Below are 19,942 nucleotides of genomic sequence, written 5' to 3' on the forward strand. Positions count from 1 at the left end.
TTCCACAGATACAGTATTTGCCTTCGGTTGGCATCTGTCACACTTGTTAATTTCACAAGAAGTCGCCAAGACTTGACAGAAAATGGGCTAAATCAGCCTTGGCAGGCTTCCAAAATCTCTAGTGTATGGCCCACTTTAAATTGGAGTCACACAAGCAGTTTTTGATGGTGTTTTTTTGAGCCAGACACAGGAGTGGATAAAGAGAGAAGTATAAGTCCTTCTTCTGGTTTTAACCACTTCTGGGTTTGACTCAAAAACTGCACTAAGAACTGCCTGTGTGAATCCAGTCTAGAGTAAGACACTGTGCACATGGCATATATTGTCATATATGTGCCTTCAAATATTTTTTTATGGAACTTGGCAAATATGAATTTTATTTAATATGATATGATTATTATCACGTTTTGGATAAAAATCCTCTTTATATTTTTTTATTACATCATATGGGCACTTTAGTTTCCTACGCTTGACAGGGACAAGAACGAACAGGTGACGTTTCATAGAGCGGTCAGTCAAACGCCACCTCTCATTGGTGCAAGGAACTGTCACTCCTCCCATCCTCACTCCCCACCCCGTCTTGGCAGGTGAGGAGGCGGGTTCAGAGCACATGTTCCTTTACGCCTTCGGTGATTGGTGGGCCGTGCCTCAGTCGCTCGCTCCCGTTTTCCCGTGGTGTGGTGTGTACGCTCTCGCAGCCCTCAACCCTCCGCTCCTATTGGCTGAGTCCCTCGTGCCCCTCCGCCGGCCGCAGCTATATATACACCCCACCGGCTCCATTCAAGCTCTGTAATGTCCAACTGCGCTGTGAAGAAGCAGAGGATGGAGGAGTCCGCGCTAGAGCAGCTCAAGACCCACACAGTGGTCGTGGCCGACACCGGGGACTTCAATGGTAAGCGGCGCTTGTACATAAGCAATGGGGCCTTGTCCTCCAAAGCGGTGTATACATGTTTCTTCAGCTGCTGGAGGACTAAAAGTCTCAGCGTGACCCGCCAGAGTTTACTAGTGACACCTGACGCCGGCATGTAGGGAGCGGGTTATGTGCCTCTGCTTACTCCTCCTGGCAATGTGCCCCTGTACACATGTGCTGCTCCTGTGTGCCCAGTGCATGCAGTAATAGTGCCATGTGCCTGCCCCTGTATGTCGTCGTCGTCGTCGTCGTCCTACATGCAGTAATAGTGCCCTCCTCCTGTGTGAACTGTGCATTAATACGGTGTCCTGTGCCTGCTCCTGTGTGCCCTGTGCCCGCTCCTGTGTGCCCTGTGCCTGCCGTAAGACAGGGCCCCGTGCATGAGGTGTCCGCATTGATGCTGTTATATTGCCCGGATCTAAAGCTGGCCTAGGACCGGAGCTGTTAGACCTCTATCTTCCCTGACTTCCCAGTAACTAGCTGGTTTTCTTGGACAAAGGGGGCCCTGGAATGGGGGCTTTGGTGCCCCTGATCTTGATGGGCAAATTCATACAATGGGTAATCATCTCATCCCAATTTCGACATTTGATCTTAGTTTGGCTACTTTAAATGTTTCTCTGGTTTTATGTACATAAAGTTTAAAGGGGTATTCCCACCTCGGACGTTTTTGGGATATCCACAGGGCAGGCCATAAATGTCTGATGCGGGTCCCACCTCTGAAACCCTCTTTATAATGGGACCCCCGCCCTACCTTGTGCTGTTTCTGGGCTCTGGCCACTGATTTGGGAATATGGAAACAGTGGGGCTCCCTGAGCTGTGCTGTTCCTGTAAATCCTGTTATTTAAAAGGAGGCCCATCAGTGGTGTGGGGGATGGGATGCTCTGTACCCAGTTCACCTTAAGTGGCCTGGTAAGGAGTGGTAAAACAAATCCCAGTAAATAAAGGTGCTGACTGCCGAGGCTTTGTCTGAGATCTTAATGTAAAGCTAAATAATTGCTGTTCTAGCGTGACATCAGCAAATACAATGTAAAAGGGTATGGACTCCAGAAGCTTCCGCCAGCACAGTTGTGGGCACAGTGTTTGCTGTAACCTGTGCCACACAATGATTTCGCCGTTTGTGGAGAACTGCAATACTTTTATTAATTTCGACTTGTATATACATTGCAGTGATCAGGCGGGCACGGAGCTTGTCGGCACAATGACCCGCACGAGGACATCTGTTATTGGCATCCGCATTTCCACACTGATGGTAGAGATCAGAAAAACCTCCAATATCCAATTTAACCTGTAAACCAATGCAGATCAGTTTTATCAAATGGACAGGGTTCATCTTGATTTACTAAACCCCATTGGTACTTTGAATGGATCCCAGGGCAGTTGGGTACTCAGTGTGCCCTTTCTGGTACTGTGTATATGGGTTTATCGGGCTTGTCTTCAACTTCTCAGTAACTGATATCTGCAAAAAGCAATGGCTGACTTTTTTTGTTTTTTTTCTGGTCCTTCATAATATAAGTATAAATGAAACTTTCCAAAATGGCCAAAAAACATGTGTAGCTGAAGGCTAGATGGGCTCAATGAGGGCCACCCTACCCAAAAATGTTTATCTTGGGTGATGCCACCCTTCAGCTTGCGCTGGGACCAATAATGGCTTTTCTATACTATTCAGCTCATCTACTTTATGAACGGTTTCCTACTTTAAGGCAAGGCCAAAAAATATAAAATTTTTGGTCAGTTTTTCATCACAATTGCTTAAGTTCCTTGTTATATGGAAATCGTAATCTCTCGTTACCAAACTGGTTTACAGCACCGCATTATGGAGCAAGGTTTTGCAAGGGCAGTTTGGAAACACTTCTGCAGGAAATCCATCTTATTTCCGTACATATGTTTGCTCGGCCAAAATTTTTGGGAGTTTGTGGCAGTCGATAGTCAGCTGCCTAAATCTGGCCATACACGTAAGATAGTGCTGACCGTTACACCTCCCGACCCCACAACACACGCACGCTTGGCCGATTGTGAATATTTTTTCAGTAGGGAGGGAGAATAAGACGCCTCTTGCAGCAATTTATTTCCTGCCGGAAAAACGGATCCGGCATGTCCACATATGAGGAGAGTAGGTGGACTTTATACACATTAGATAAATGTAGACCATCATTGAATGTTTCAGTGATTGAGCTGCTGTATTCTCTGCCAGTAATGAATGTGGCAGAACAAGCTCAGACGAGACCTCAATAGTCACCACATCTGAAGCTGCTCCACATTGACTATGTGCAGTGCTGACCATTGTACAGTTTCCCATATGCAGTGGCCAATGGCCGCACAACTTTGTGGGTAATACCCAGCTAAACGGTGCGGCCATGGCCCATCGTAAATGAGCGTAGGTTTGTACCCTTAGGCTGAGTTCCCACGTAGCGTAAACTCTGTGGAATTTCCTTGACGGAATTCTGTGCAGAAATTCCGCAACGTATACAGTAGTAGCAAAGTGGGTGAGATTTTGAAAATTACATGCCCGTGCTGCGGAAAAAAAACGCAGCAAAATTTATTGACCTGCGGTGCAGAATTTAAATCCGTAGCATATCCATTTATGCTGCTTTTCCTCTTGCAGTTTTTCACCAATGGGGATGCAAAACCTGCAACAGAAAGCCAAGTGTTGCGACTTTTCTGGCGAAATCTCATCGATTCCGCTGCAAAGATTGCAACAAAAAAAAAAAAAATCTTAGTTACCCAGAACTCCCTGCTTCCTTCTCTAGTCTGGCCTCCTGGGATAACGTTTTATCCCATGTGACTGCTGCAGCCAATCACAGGCTGCAGTGGTCACATGGGCTTTAGCGTCATCTAGGGAGGCCAGACCGGACAGCCATGGAGGGATGTCACCATGACAACGGCATAGGTAAGTATGGGCAGTTTTAATTTTTTTATTTCTATGCTGCTTGACGCAGCGAAAATTCCGTCTGAATAACCACGCCACTATGTGGTGCGGTTTTTCATACCGGATGTGCTGCGTATTCCAGGTCTGATACACTGCGTGGTTTTTACGCAGCGTATCCGACTTGTGGGAACCTGGCCTTACGGCTCATGCACAAGACTGTTTTCTTCAGTGTTCTATCCATTTTTGTTTTTTGTGGATAGCATACCGAACCAGTCATTTATATGGCCATACACACACACACACGTTTTTTTTGTGGATCAGTTTGTCCGTTACGCAAAATTATAGAACGAGCATGGGACAGGCATGACATACATGTGGTGTGTGCGTCATAGCTTGGTGACCCTTCTAATGCACAGTGGACTGTGGCTGCTTCATTTAGTGTGGGAACAATGGGCCATTGAGTCCCAGTCATGGTAGTCAAATAATCGCTCCAAGTAACAGGCAACCGTATCCAGACTCTCGCATTAAAATTATACCTGTTAGGCTATGTTCACACGGGGTATTTTGCAGGAGGAATATTTGCCTCAAAATTCCGTTTGGAAGTTTGAGGCAGATATTCCTCTCCCTGCACGCCGATTTTCGCTGAGTTTTTCGTGCCGTTTTTCGCCCGCTCCATTGAGCGCCGTGGGCATAAAACAGCGCGAAATACGCTTTCTCTGCCTCCCATTGAAGTCAATGGGAGGTCAGAGGCGGAAGCGCCCGAAGATAGGGCATGACGCTTTTTCCCGCGAGGCAGTTTTACTGCTCGCGGGAAAAAGACGCCGACGCCTCCCATTGAAATCAAAAAACTCGGCAAAATACCCCGTGTGAACATAGCCTTAGGCCTTTTTACACAGGCCAACGATCGGACAAACACATTTTTTGAACGGTCGTTCTAATCATTGTTCTTTGTAAAAAGGGCAACAATTCTCCGATGAAAGAGTTCGTTCATCGGCTGATCTGCTTGTTTGTGGCCAGTAAAATGGTCGCTAACTGTCAGCACATCTGTGTAAAGACAGATGTGCTGCCGACATGATGGAAATGTATGGGGACTAACTAGCTTGCCCTCATGTATAACCGATCGTTTCTCCTTGTGAGCGGAGCAATTGAGCGCTGATCAACGAGCTGATCGGCGCTCATCTTCACGGCCCATATCTGGCTGTGTAGAAGGACCTTCACTGACGACCTGCCATGACATTTAAAATGTATTTGAGGATTTTGGAGCCACTCGGCGGATTATCTGATGCGTACCTAGCATAGCCAATGCTACTGCAACATGGACCGAGGTGTAATGTAGATGACTTCACTCTTGGGGTCTTTCTTCCCTGTTACGTGTATCTTGTGCTGCCAAGTTGGGAGGTCACTGAGTGATTCCCCAATATCCATATTGTGCAGAATCGAATACCACCACATAACATGTTCCTTAGGCCATTCACTGGATTCTATGGGCCCATAAGGTACCAGTGTGCCTCCCATTCTTCATTTGGAAGAAGTTTCATGTACTTCTATGGAAACCTTTTTGCAGCTCCATACAAAGCGCAGCCATTATAAGACCTTGTGCATGACGCCTTGTTCTCAGATTTGTCAGAAGTTCTCGGAGTGGAAGTAAACCTTTTAATTTTAAAGCACTTGGCTGTGTGCTGATATTATTGGACTGCATCACAATTTCTTATGCTTGAAACATCATTGCAAATTAGAAATTTACTTTCTGAAAGTCATGGTTTCCTGCGTTTCTTAAATGAGCAGATTCCTTCCTCATTTGCCAGCGGTGCCCTTACAATCTGCCTGGTCACTGTGAGTAAGACTTCATGTTATATCATTTGACTTCATTGTCTCAGATGTGGCATTTCTGATCACACCTAATCTAACTCCAGCAAACAGGAAGCCTACAGGTAGATTATTCAGGATTAGAATCTTGCCATTTTATTAAACATTCGTGCCACCCTTGAGCACGATCTTGTACAAGAATGTGTCCTCTTACGTGGGCCGTGTTAACGAGCGCCAATCAATGAAACAGCTCGTTGATCAGCGCTAGTTTGCTCTTTTCACAAGGAATTATGGGGACGAGTGCTAGTTACTCTGCTCGCTCGTCCCCATACATTTGTATCCTTTCGGCGGTACATCTCCCGGTTTATGCAGGGAGATGTACTGCCGAAAACGATATGTTATGATGCCTAAACAAAAAAAAAAACAGCTGCTGAGCGAGTGTTGGCTCATTCATCAACTGATCGTCGCCCTGTTTACACAGGGCAATGATAGGGAATAGTTTCTTACCATTAGGCTACATTCACACTAATGGTTCGTGTGTTGCGTTATGTATCAGTGTGCTTTGCAAGTGGCATGTGTTTTTTACGGACTCGCAAAAGCACTTTTTTTTTTTTTTTGGAATTGATGCACAAATCACGCACCGCACACGGATGTGCATCCGTGTGCTGTGTGGTTTTCCCGCACCCATTGACTTCAGTGGGTGCGTAGGTGCGTGAATATTCACCAATAAAGGACATGCAGTGAGCTTCACGCAACTGACTCTCACTGCGTGAAAACTCCTGCATGTGTGAACGGCCCCATTGAAATCAATGGGTCCGTGTGCTGTGAGTGATTTCCACGCACCGCACACGGACGTGTTTTACGCTCGTCTGAATGAGCCTGCTAATCAATGTACTGACCCGAGCTCGCTTGAATAGTGACCGTAACATGCATATTGATGTGGATGACTATTTACATCTACGCAGCAGGGCATTTTCTGCCATAAATACAGATAAAATATGGCTTTCAGGCCAAACACAATATTTCTGAAACGCCTGCGCTGCTTTTCCCAACTGATATGAATGTGGTGAGATAAGTGGGCGTTTTTTTATCACTTTTCTACTCAGAAAACTTTGGCAGGTCCACCTGCGGTAGGTTTATCAACTGGGCATGTGTCGGGCATATGACCGGATACTGGTGCAGCGCTTGTATGGTTCTCCAGCATTAATCTCTCCAACTGTTCCTATTACAAATATTAGGAATGACAATACAGGCTGGAGGAGTTGCCTTGGGGTATAAATCCCACAGGTTTTGGACCTGTAATCTTAAAGGGGTGTTCTGGATTCAGCAAATAGACTTTCAAGATCTATGCTTGCTGTCATTCAATAGGAACACTTTTTGAACCTTCGGATGAAAAACTGTTCAAATATGTAAGGGAATTGCTGCTTAGTATAAGTGAACGTCTATTTAAAGACCCCTATGACCTAGCACTTGTGATACGCTCTGCATTGTATGAACTGTGGAATACTGAACCGATAACATGGCAAAAGCCCAAAAGTATTAAAATATTTCCATGTGCACTACAGGACCTCTTATATATTCTGCAAACTTGTAAAAAATATTGTCGGGTCGCTGGTCAGCAAGTTTGTTGGTATGAAGTTTTGCTTGAAAAGAGCTGAGTCTTTGGATTTTTGGGCAGCACTGCAGCTGCCTGAGGGGCTTTTGGGTTGAGGGATTATTAGATCATTTTGATTTCATGGATTCTTGAACCTTTGTAATCTTTGGGGAATCTGCTTGAACTTTCTGTGCTGGTATTCTCACTAATAGGTTTATCTCCCACAGCTATTGAGGAATACAAGCCACAAGATGCCACCACTAACCCATCATTGATATTGGCAGCAGCACAAATGCCAGAATACAAAAAGCTAGTAGAAGATGCTATTCAGTATGGCAAAAAGCTTGGCGGGTAAGTACAAAATATTACACGGTGAAGACAAAGGCTTTCATGATGGAGTATGACGGGATTTGATATTGGTGGATGGGGTTGGAAAGTCTGCAGTGAGCTTGTTTCTGGAATATCAAATTCTCCTGGCTGCTGTGCTATCACTTTTTTTTTTTTTATATATATAGCAGACTGGTATTTTTCCTAAAAAATTAAACCCCATAATCCTTTGCACGTTTAGAAAACTGTACTGCATAAGTTGGTGGCTATCCGTGCATATGGCTGAAATGTGTAGGTAAAGCTCGCACTGGAAATACTCTGAGCTTATGGGTGGTCTAGTGGATTAGCATTCAGCAAGCACCACCTATTAGAAGTTTTCTGTAAATTCTGCTGTCCGACCATGCCAACATGCTTGAGAGAAGGTTTAGTTGTCAAGTTAAATAGGTCAAATAATACCAAGCAAATAGTCATGTTACATGGTCAATCGGCACATGATCCAATCCCATTAAATGTACGACTTCCATTAGAAGCTGTATAACGGGCATTGGGAGGTGGCATTACTCTAAGTCTCTGTTCACATCGTGTTTACGTTCGGTGCATATGCTAGGAGAGCTCTTAATGTGTGCCAACCGTAAATCCCCAAATGTGCTGTACACAGTCTCGTTGCATGCTTTGGGCATAGGCTCCCATGTTTAAGAAGCACACACCGTGCGGTATTCATTTCTTTGCATCTGTATTGAAAAGTGTAGTCTAGTATTCTTTTCAATGTAACTGAAAACATATCCCGCTGCCGAACGTATGCCAAAAGGACCCATGGATTAATGGGAGCCTATAAATGCGTTCTGTATGTTACAGCTGATGACGGACAATTTGTGATCACTTTAATATGTAGGGATTGTCCAAAACTGCCAACCTCTTTAAAGTGTACCTGACTACTGCTGCCCTATCTGAGAGAAGCATATAATAGAAGCTGTGCTCTGTGATAGGTTTATTTGGTGTATTTTCTCATTAAAAAGTGAAAATCCTGATAGGACTCCTAGGAAAAACATGGAGTCCTGTTTACCCCAACTCACACATCCTGATTGACTGCTTTCGTTGTGTTAGTGTCTATAGTGGAGACTGTCAGTGAAAAACTGGAAGAAAAGATGCCTGGTGTCACAGTGCAAATCACCTATGGTATGGTGTCGAATGGTAGATGAGGGAATATACTCACCTATGCGAGTTTTGCAAATTCAGGCACAACCCTGATTTAAGCCGAAAAACAATTGATCCAGGTGGTCAGTTGCTGCACGTTCCCAGCCGACAACACGAACTGTTACCACAGTAGGATAAGGATTTTAGGGATACAAAAAAAAATGGACCATAGGAAGGTGCTGCTGTTTATGAATAAAGTCCAAGTGAAAGTAATGTATGAAAGAATACTTGATTTATTAAGGCTACATGTTTTGACACTGAACTGGCCTGATGAAGATGCCAGTTCAGCGTCGAAACGCGTAGCCTTAATAAATCAATTATTATTCCATACAATACTTTCACTTGGACTTTATTTATAAACAGCAACACCTTCCTATGGTCCATTTTTTCATATCCCTAAAATCCTAGTCATGGGGTGTGGGTGGGGTGAACAGGAATCTCTCTTCCTAGGAGTCTGGTCAGGTTTTTCTCTGCTTTTTACTGAAACCTCGCTTCAAATCATATAAATCAGAGCTCGGCGTCTATCCTTCTATCATGTGCTTCCTTCAGATATGGCAGCAGAAATCACCAGACCGGTTTCCTTTAAATTTAGTCTGCATAGATGTGTATAAATAAACCCAAATATCCTCTTTAAGCTGTACGTTGCAAATGGTGTCGGGAATCTTAGGTCCATTATGATGAAATACACTTGCAGCTACATCTGTCGTGGATTGTGCCGCTTTGTGTTCCCATATAGCTGCTCTGATCGCTTCTGTGGTTATTTCAGACAATAGCCGTAATAAGAACACGTGAGATCAACCGTAGAGGGATCCAAATAGAACATCATTGCGGAAATCATGAAGTCTCGTTACAACTGGATCTGATTGTTGCTTGTTAGAAATTGATTACAGTGTAAACGGGTTTGTCAGTTCTGTTATAATTCATTGTGTAAACTGACTTTTATTTTTTATTTTATTTTTAGGTCTGAGGAGAAGCAGATCAATAATATCATGGACAAACTGTTCGTCTTGTTTGGAGTGGAAATTCTGAAGAAAATTCCAGGCCGTGTTTCCACAGAAGTAGATGCCAGGTGCGTTTTTATTGGCCTTTAGACTGTCATATCCTTGCAGGACCCCAGGGCAGCACTGCTCCTCATATTAAATGTTAATCTCCTTAATGAAAGTCCTGGAAGGTGATCTGCACCAACATTTGTGTAGGAGAGGTGATCAGGAATCCAAACTAGCATCCTGTTGCCCTTTCCTGAAACAACCTGCAGGTTGTGGAGTCCTTTTTTAGGTGTTCATACGCCCCCTCATCTCCTGTACCTGCCATATCTTGTTTTTTTTTTGTTTTTTTTTAAATGGCTTGTCTGGTTTAGAAAACGTTGGGGAATACTAATATGGTCTAAAAGTAAGACCGCTAAGAATCAGACTAAATGTGACAAATTTCTCAGTTGCTCATGCTGGATATATTTGGCGACTTTTTACTACCTCTTGACTTACTTTAGACTACTTTTTTTTTGTTCCAAAATTTTGGTGCAGTTACCGCATCTTAAGCCATGCGCCCTTTTCCTCCAAGCCATGCCCTGGTTTTTTGGCGCATTTCATTGATTTGTTTTAAAATGATTTGTGCCAAAAAGGTGCAACTTAGGCCGGCTTCCCACGGCTTCCCATCCCTGGGATGATTTTGCATCCCATGTGACCGCTGCAGCATCACATGGCCTGAAACGTCACCCAGGGAGTCCGGAGTGGACATCAGAGGGAGGGGGTTAAGTATGAACGGCTTTCCTCCGCAGCGGATTTTCCGTCTGAGAAATCGCACTACGATGTGGTGGATTTTTCGGACGGAATATCCTACGGGTCCCAGGTCGGACACGCTGCGTGATTTTTTATGCAGCGTATCTGTCCCGTGGGAGCCTGGCCTAAAACCTCAAATTCTGACGCAGCACCAATCGTAAATCTGCCCCATTGTCTAATATCTTATTTGTTAAATCGAGAGTCGCTCATTCAGAGCCTCCATCAATTTCCTGGAGCATCTACAATAGTTCTGGAGAGCCTGGCATGTCGATGCTTTACACGGATAGCCTATGGATTTGAGTGGGCACCATGTAATGCTACCATGGAAATTGATCACTTGCTTTTAGGTTTTCTGAGTACTACAGCTATATCCTGGGGGTCCCATCAGCGGGACACCCTGGGGATCAGCCTTTGTTCGGTGGACCCTTCTAAGTTGATCAGTTAAACTGGTTTTGAAACCATATTAATTTTGTTTCGTTTTCTCATCTTTTGTGTAATATTTGTTTTCCTCTAGATTGTCTTTTGATAAGGATGGAATGGTGGAACGTGCAAAGAGTCTTATTGCCCTTTACAAGGAAGCTGGTATTGACAAGGAGAGAATCTTGATCAAGCTGTCATCCACTTGGGAGGGAATACAAGCTGGAAAGTAAGGCTGAACTGTGCAATAATTTCTGAATGTAATGACCTTGTGAAGTCTCTACAAGAGGTTTCTGCTTTATTCTTATATAGGATACTGGAAGAGCAACATGGCATCCACTGCAATATGACTCTACTGTTCTCCTTTGCCCAAGCTGTAGCCTGTGCCGAGGCCGGTGTTACTCTAATTTCTCCATTTGTTGGGAGAATATTGGACTGGCATGTGGCAAACTCTGACAAGAAGAGTTATGAGCCATCAGAGGACCCAGGTAAAGCTTTTTATGATAAGTGAAAAGTTTGATTTTATTAATACGTTGTTACTATTTATATCTTCCCCGGCCAGACGGATGTACTGTAAATATTGCGGTCACTTCGCTCGCATATAGTCCCCTCCCCCGTTTCCCTATATACTGTACAGATCTCTGCACAGCAGCCACGTAAACTAGTCTTGTCTCCTCATCCAATCATTGTATGAAGCTGCAATATATAAAACTACTTGCATGTAGGGAAGAACATTTATTTTTTTTTCATGAAATATCAAATTACTTATTTTCTAGTAAAAAGGTAAAACTAATCTGGTAAAACCCCTTAATTCTTTACATTCACTAGAAAACTCAGGTCTTGAAAATGGAGGAATAAATGAATTTATTATATAGCTTCAGAATATACTCCCCTATATTTATGTGTATTCTCGCCCTCATGTAGAACTACATTCAGGTGCAATTGCCTTTTAACCCCTTCCCGCACCATGCCGTACTACTTGCAGAGCGGGGGTGGTGTGGACTCAGTTGAGCCTGGACCGTTGGCAGCGAGACTCCACTGTAACATACTGCTAATACTCTGCTGCAATGGCCAGAATAAGAGTACTCCAATCCCTGCTTTTTATCTCCGTAGATACCATTATCAATGGTGACTATTGGCCTAAGTGGGTTTAAGGCCCTGTGATCACATTGTGAATGCCAATGGGTTGCTATGGCAGTTGGAGGCCTAACAAAGACCCTCCAGGTTTACCATGTATGTGACCCTATAAGGCCCTCATAGGGAGCTTGTCAGTATAACATTGACAGGTGTAATACACTGCCATACAGAAGTATGAAATGGATTATTCATTATTAAAGCGATCAAAGGACAAACTGGTGTCATACAGCGGGTAAAGTGAAAAAAATCCAATGTCACTTTTTTTCATAGAAAATGTACTGTTAAATAAAATTAAAAATGGATATAATTACTATCGCTACTGCTGTAATGACCTGTACTGTAATAGAACGTTATTTATCCCACCTGCTGAACGCCATAGAGGAGCGCGACCCACTTTCACTGAACCAGTCAGTCCCACCGACCTGACAGCAACATGATTTAGCTAATGAAGCAGGTGTATCGCAAAGTAATTTTTTTTTTTTAATTAAAACGAATTCTAAAGTGGCACCAAAGACACTGACCTTTTTATTTAAACAAAAATCCCTTTCAAAGGCTACTTATACCTCACGGTGAACACTGAAAACAAATCCCAAAAAACAATTGTTTTTTTTATACACCTTACCCTCTCTCCTCCCTTCCTTCCCCTGGAAAGAAAATAGTTATTCAATACATGATCTGTAACCAGTAATAATGGCATAAAAAAATACAACTTGGGCTAAGTTCACACGTGTTGGTGTGTTCCGTTCTGCTCCTTCAGTGGAGCAGAGGAAGGAAGAAACGGTTCCATTGCACCGCGGACACAATCGGTGGCCAACGGAACCCATTGACTTTTTAATAGGCTCCGTTGGCTTTTTGTGAGGGCGTCTGATTTTACCGGAGACTGTAGCGCAGCATGCTGTGTTAGGGTATGTGCACACGCACTAATCACGTCCGTAATTGACGGACGTATTTCGGCCGCAAGTCCCGGACCGAACACAGTGCAGGGAGCCGGGCTCCTAGCATCATACTTATGTACGCTGCTAGGAGTCCCTGCCTCGCTGCAGGACAACTGTCCCGTACTGAAAACATGATTACAGTACGGGTCAGTTGTCCGGCAGCGAGGCAGGGACTCCTAGCGTCGTACATAACTGATGCTAGGAGCCCGGCTCCCTGCACTGTGTTCGGTCCGGTACTTGCGGCCGAAATACGTCCGTCAATTACGGACGTAATTAGTGTGTGTGCACATACCCTGATTGTCTCCGGTAATCTGCCAGATCTGCGATGGAGGCCTCCAACGCAGATGTGAATGAAGCCTTGTGGCTATGCTAATGAAAAAAGGTAGATCATAGTTATATGGACCTTGTTTGGCTCCAAATCATTATTCATGCCTATGCAATTGTAAAAACGGCTGCTGCTGTCAAGTAGGACGGTGAACGTTGATCTGAATGGTGATTTGGATGCAGCATTGTCCTATAACTTCCCGTATCTTCAGAAGACATTACACCCGAAGTCTTGTTCTTTGAACTAGGGGCGATGTCAATGTCCCTGTAAGCGCGTGTAAAATATAAAGTTTTATTTGTGATGGTTTAGTCTCTCACTATCCTATTGCTAATTGTTATATAGTTAGAAGCGGCCATCTGAGCACATGAACATTTTTTTTTTTTGCCTAGGTGTGAAGAGTGTTGCAGCGATTTACAATTACTACAAGAAGTTTGGCTACGCCACCATAGTGATGGGCGCGTCGTTCCGCAACACAGGGGAGATCAAGGCTCTTACTGGCTGCGATTATCTGACCATTTCTCCCAAGCTGCTCGGAGAGCTCAGCAAAGACTATTCTAAGCTCAAGCCGGCACTGTCCGTGAAAGAAGGTAAAGTGGCTTCAATCTCTGCACGTTCATGTTCTGTATCTGTAGGGTATGGCAGCGAATACATGTAAAGATGCTCTGACGTTTCCTGATCATGCAGCCACAACAATCAGACACTACTGACTTTCCCATGGGAACTTTAATTCTTCTCATAATAAGCGGTCATTGAGCCAGTGCTGCGGCAGGGGAGAGTTTAATACATTTGTGCAGCCAACTGAGATGGTGGAAGGAGCAATGTGGATATTATTACGCCTTCTGGATCTACTTACTAGATACATTTGTAGTGTAAAGAGACTGAAACCCTTTTTAGTTGTCTGAGAATAAAGCAGCACAATAGAATAATGTAAATCACATGGAAGACTCGCATTACACATTGTTTCAGTTCCATAATTGACTTTTCATAGCAATTGGACAAACCTTTACACGTTGATGGGATGCGTCAGGTTTGGCGAGCAGCTTTGCATCGCAGTAATGTCTTGCACCGTAAAACATACATCTTCAATGTAGCTGTTAACTATTGTTTTGCTAGTCTGATATTAGTTTAACACTGGGTTACCAATTTGGTTCCTTACTTTCGATAGAACAGAGCATTATACTGATGTCCCCTTACCATGTACGAAGTATAATTCTGCATGAAGTGCCTGCCTACATCTGCTTTCCACACTTGTCTGAGATGTTGGGAAATACAGCAGCGTTAAGATAAAGAGAATTCTACTTTGAACTATATTACATGAGGCCCAAGTAACCCGTCCTCCTGTAGTGTCACTAGATCTAGAAACTAAGGAGGAAAAACAAATTAAGCTTCTACCTATTTTCTCTTAGTAAGACTTGCAGTTATGCTAAGATTTGTCTGGGTGCTGACTGAGACCCATTGCTGCAGCTTTGTCTAGTCTTTCGCTGCACATGTTGCAAAATTTGCTGCGGAAAATCCGCATCAACACAACAGGTAATTCGGCAGGTAAAATCTGCACTTAATGTTTTTTTTTTTTTTTTTTTTTTTTTAAAGCCTTTATTGGTGCGGATTTTCCATTTTGATGTGGAGTTTTTATGCTGCAGATTTTGGTGCGTTTTTATAAACTTGTCAGATACATTTCTCTGATGAATAGGCAAGAATTGATACACTTCAGATTATTAAATCCGCGCCACAGGTCAGTTTACATGAGGAAAAATTCTGCAACCTGTAGATGAGATTACTTATAATCTGATTTAGTTTGCTGGTTCTGTATTGCACTGCAAATCGGCAAGTAATACGCATCGTGTGCATGTGGCCTTAAAGGGAGTCTTTCACCAGGAATTGGCCTATAAAGGCAGCGGCGCAGTAATATAGTGTGGCCTCAGCTGAATATAATGCAGTTTTCATTTTTCAGATGCGTGGCTCCATTGCAGAAATGTAAGTTTATTCTTAATATGCAAATGAGCTGTTTTAAGCAACGAGAGCATCAGTTGTCTGAACCAGCCGTACCTTCTCTCCCCAGTCCCTCCCTCCCCTTCTCTGATTGACAGGGCCAGGCGTTCTGAGTGCACCTCCGCCTCTGAATAGGCACATGTTCAAAATGGCATTGAAGTGTCACTGGTCGAATCTGCTTAACTGCACATATGCCGATTAAGTCAAACTACCCGTATTGGTATAGTGGCGCCCTCCTTGCTCCAAATAGCTCATTTGCAAATAAGGAATAAGCTTATATTCCTGCAATGGAGCCATGCATCTCGGGAAAAAAAGAAAAACGGCATTCTATTCAAGTGAGGCTACGCTATATTACTGTGCTCCTGCTTTTATAGGCCAATTTCTGGTGACAGACTGCCTTAAGTCAGTTTTAATTGTGTTGGCTGGGGGAAGGGTAAGAGTTCCTCTAGTATATCTGCAACCTGCGGTGTTAAACTAGTCCTTCTCAATGAATTAGAATATCAAAAAGTTAATTTATGTCTAATTAAATTCAAAAAGTGAAACGGGTATTATATAGATTCATAACACAGTGATCTATTTCCACCATTTTTTTTTATTTTTTTTTAATGTTGAAGATTATGGCTAACAGTTAATGAAAACCCAAAATTTTGTCTCAGAAAATGAGAATATTGGGTAAAAATTGAAGATTGTAGACTCATGGTGTCACACTATCAGCTAATCAACACAAAACACCTGCAAAGGTTTCCTAAGCCTTTAAATGGTCCAACAGTCTGGTTCAGTAGGCTACACAATCATGGGGAGGGCTGCTGACTTGACAGTTGCCCAGAAGACAGTCATTGACACCCTCCACAAGGAGGGTAAGCCACAAAAGGACATTGCTAAAGAAGCTGGCTGTTCAGAGTGCTGTATCCAAGCATATTAATGGAAACTTGAGAGGAAGGAAAAAGTGTGGTAGAAAAAGGTGCACAAGCAACAGGGATAACCGCAGCCTTGAAAGGATTGTCAAGAAAAGGCCATTCAAGAATCTGGAGGTGATTCACAAGGAGTGGACTGCGGCTGGAGTCAGTGCTTCAAGAGCCACCACACACAGACGTATCCAGGACATGGGCTACAACTGTCGCATTCCTTGTGTCAAGTCACTCATGACCCAGAGACTACGTTACAAGCGTCTTACCTGGGCTAAGGAGAAAAAGGACTGGTCTGCTGCTCAGTGGTCCAAAGTCCGGTTTTCAGATGAAAGTAAATTTTGCATTTTATTTGGAAATCTCGATCCCAGAGTCTGGAGGAAGAGTGGAGAGACCTCAATCCAAGTTGCTAGCGGTCCGGTGTGAAGTTTCCACAGTCAGTGATGGTTTGGGGGCCATGTCATCTGCTGGTGTTGGGCCACTGTGTTATATCAAGTCCAGAGTCAGCGCAGCGTCTAGCAGGACATTTTCGAGCACTTCATGCTTCCCTCTGCTGACAAGCTTTATGGAGATGCTGATTTCATTTTTCAGCAGGACTTGGCACCTGCCCACACTGCCAAAACTACCAATACCTGGTTTAATAACCACAGTATCACTGCGCTTGATTGGCCAGCAAACTCACCTGACCTAAACCCCATAGAGAATCTATAGGGTATTGTCAAGAGGAAGATGAGACACCAGACCCAACAATGCAGACGAGCTGAATGCCGATATCAAAGCAACCTGGGCTTCCATAACACCTCAGCAGTGCCACAGGCTGATCGCCTCCATGCCACGCCGTATTGATGCTGTAATTCATGCAAAAGGAGCCCCGACCAAGTATTGAGGGCATATACTGGACATACTTTTCAGTAGGACAACATTTCAGTATTAATAATTATTTTTTGCAATTGGGCTTATAGTATCATCTAATTTTCTGAGACACTAAATTTTGGGTTTTCATTAACTGTTACCATAATCAACATTAAAATAATAAAATGCTGGATTTAGATCAGTGTAAAATGAGTTTTGAATTGAATTACTGAAATTAACTTTTTGATATTCTAATTCATTGAGAAGGACCTATAGTTCATAGTTTGGTGATACAACAGCGCCATCTAGTGGTTTCTTACATTCTAGAGATTTGTCAGATTAAATGTATTGTGGCTTTTGAAAACAACCAGGCTGTAGTAATTTGGATGCAAATTTCCTTTTATTCATGAATTCCATGTCACATGTAAACCTTTAAAGTTACTCCTCAGTATTGATGTCTGGACTTTGACAACCACTTGAATTTCAGAAAAAGGACTGGTGATGTGTACATTAATGTTGACCTCTTAACACCATGTTTTTGGGCCAAAGATTCTGTGCTGATTTTTCTCAGTGGTCAGAGCTCTGTTTTTCTTTATAGACCTCCAAATCCCCTGCAAAACACTAAGATAACATGTTGACTGCCTGCAGCTGCCACTAGAGGGAGCGTTACTGTACACGGTCTTATCATTGAGGGCAATGTAAAACTGCAGTAAAGTCCCCCTAGTGGCAGCTGCAAATGAATTGTGAATTAGTGCTGTAATATGGCAAGTATACTGTAAACTCTGCATAAATGATGGCACTGTGGACCAAAGATTATATACCAAGTATTCTAAGAAAATAGGGAGAATGTGTAGATGTTGTTTTCAGTGAAGAGCTGTGGTTTTAAATTGTATAGTAGTAGCTTATGTGAATTCCCTTTTGTCATTCAGCCCAGGCCAGCAAACTAGAGAAGATCCACTTGGATGAAAAAGCTTTCCGTTGGGAACACAATGAAGACCAAATGGCCGTGGAGAAACTATCTGATGGGATCAGGAAGTTTGCTGCGGATGCCATCAAGCTGGAAAAGATGTTAAAGGTAATATCTACTGGTGACTTTTATTGGAATCCTTAGACGGTCACTAGGCTTATTCTGTCTATCTGCAGGCAGCATAAAGTAGTGCCTGAGATACTGAAACCAGCCATGTTTAATATAGCTGTAAATCTCCTGCAGCACAAGGTGGAGCAAGGAGTCCTCTCCATGATGTGCGCACGTTCGAGTCCTCGAGATTCATGAGCCGCGGTGCCCCCTTCCCACCCCCTGCTGACTCTGCTTTCCTACTATGCTCTGTATGGGGGGAGCTGTTATTCCGCATCGCCATATCTCATGAATACACCAACGCTGAACGATATAAACAGGGGTTTTAGGAAAATTTTATATTTTTCAATGGTATTTGGGTGTTTATAAATCATTGATTAACTTTGTTTGGGTGGGGAAAGCTACTTAATTCCACAGGTTTTTTGCTTTTTACATCGTTTATTATACGGTAAAAATAACTTTATTCTATAGTTTTGTTAATTTTACACCATTACCAGATACATATAGTCTTTAATATTTTCCCACTTTTGTAAATAACCTTTTTCATTTTTGCAATGGATTTGAGCCTTAATGTTTTATTTTATTGCCACTGTGGGGAGTTTTTATGGGAAAAAATAGTTTGAATTTATTTCCTTATCTTTTCCGCACTCTGGGACTCGAATGTGCAGTAATATACTGCAATATTATTGTACTCCTGCAATGACAACCTATAGGCACACTGCAATCATTGCATGGGTGCCAATGGGTTAACAGAGCATCTAAGGAGTTTAAAAAAGGGAGGGGGCTGCCTGTGGACACTTCTTCCCTTCAGCATCTAACGGATTGAACAGCGGGGATCGGAGCTAGCTGTCTGCATGTGGATGTGATATTCAGGTGTCTCTCATCCTTAGGGCTTATTTACACGAACGTAGGGAAACTCGGACGTGAATAAACAGCAGTTTTTTCCCTCCATCACTTGAGTCTATGGAGGGATCCGTGAAAACGGAAGAAAATAGGACATGTTCTATCTTTCAATGGACCCTTCACATAGTCCGTTAAAACAACGGCTGTGTGAACGGCCCCATTGAGAAATGTGTCCGTGTGAAAGCCGTTTTCAACGTTCATGTGAATAAGCCATTATGGTAATGTAGTGTATATTTACCTTTTTAGTTTTATACACTGGCATTATGAGAGATTTCCCTTTGCTACCTGGAAACTGTCAACAAGCAGGTAACCATTTCTCATTTGACTGCTATATTTGTCTTCCAATTTTGAGTGCACTGATCAATATGGGCTGTAAGTCTGACGTCCCATTTTTTTTTTTTATCCTGGAGAACACTGGACTTATTTTGCCTTGAACCTTTACTGTAATTTAGTGTACAGTTTGATTCAACTATTACTATATATGACTTGTTTTTCTTATGCCCACAGGAGCGTCTCAAGAAGTAAGGTTAATGGTTCCTTTTTATATATCCAGCCATGTCAAGATCATTCCTCCTCCGTAATCACCCCCTGCAATTCGCCATTTCCCGTTTTTATCGGCTTTGTAACATTACCATTTTACATTTTCTGTTTTGTACAAGATTCTTCTAATGCACTGATTAAACCCAATACTTGTCTCAACTCTTGTCAATTTTTTTTGTATCTGAGCAGTCTCCTTTATGCCTCCTTCACACACACCACTTTTTTTTTTTTTTCCAGTGTTTGCAAATGCAAAATGCTTTTTTTTTTTTTACCTGGCGTTTGAAGTCCTATAGAGAAAATCCCCATACCTAGAGCACGCTGCGTTTTGAAAAAAAAAAACAAAGAAAAACCCAAACTAATACAGTCTATATAGGCATTCCCATATCTCACTATAA

At 43.0% G+C, this 19,942-nt stretch overlaps 1 protein-coding gene across 1 annotated transcript; it reads left to right on the forward strand.

The window, feature by feature from the left end:
* Positions 1 to 644: 644 nt before the first annotated feature.
* On the forward strand, positions 645 to 19,706 carry TALDO1 (transaldolase 1). Its single transcript, XM_075836952.1, has 8 exons — positions 645 to 889; positions 7,401 to 7,524; positions 9,656 to 9,763; positions 10,984 to 11,115; positions 11,199 to 11,374; positions 13,673 to 13,870; positions 17,959 to 18,104; positions 19,515 to 19,706. Exons 1-8 carry the CDS (start codon positions 790 to 792, stop codon positions 19,530 to 19,532), a joined length of 1,002 nt encoding a protein of 333 aa, XP_075693067.1. The 5' UTR covers positions 645 to 789; the 3' UTR covers positions 19,533 to 19,706.
* The last annotated feature ends 236 nt before the right edge of the window (positions 19,707 to 19,942 follow it).

The sequence above is a fragment of the Rhinoderma darwinii genome, chromosome 9, assembly GCF_050947455.1.
Source record: "Rhinoderma darwinii isolate aRhiDar2 chromosome 9, aRhiDar2.hap1, whole genome shotgun sequence".
NCBI classification, from domain to species: Eukaryota; Metazoa; Chordata; class Amphibia; order Anura; family Rhinodermatidae; genus Rhinoderma; species Rhinoderma darwinii.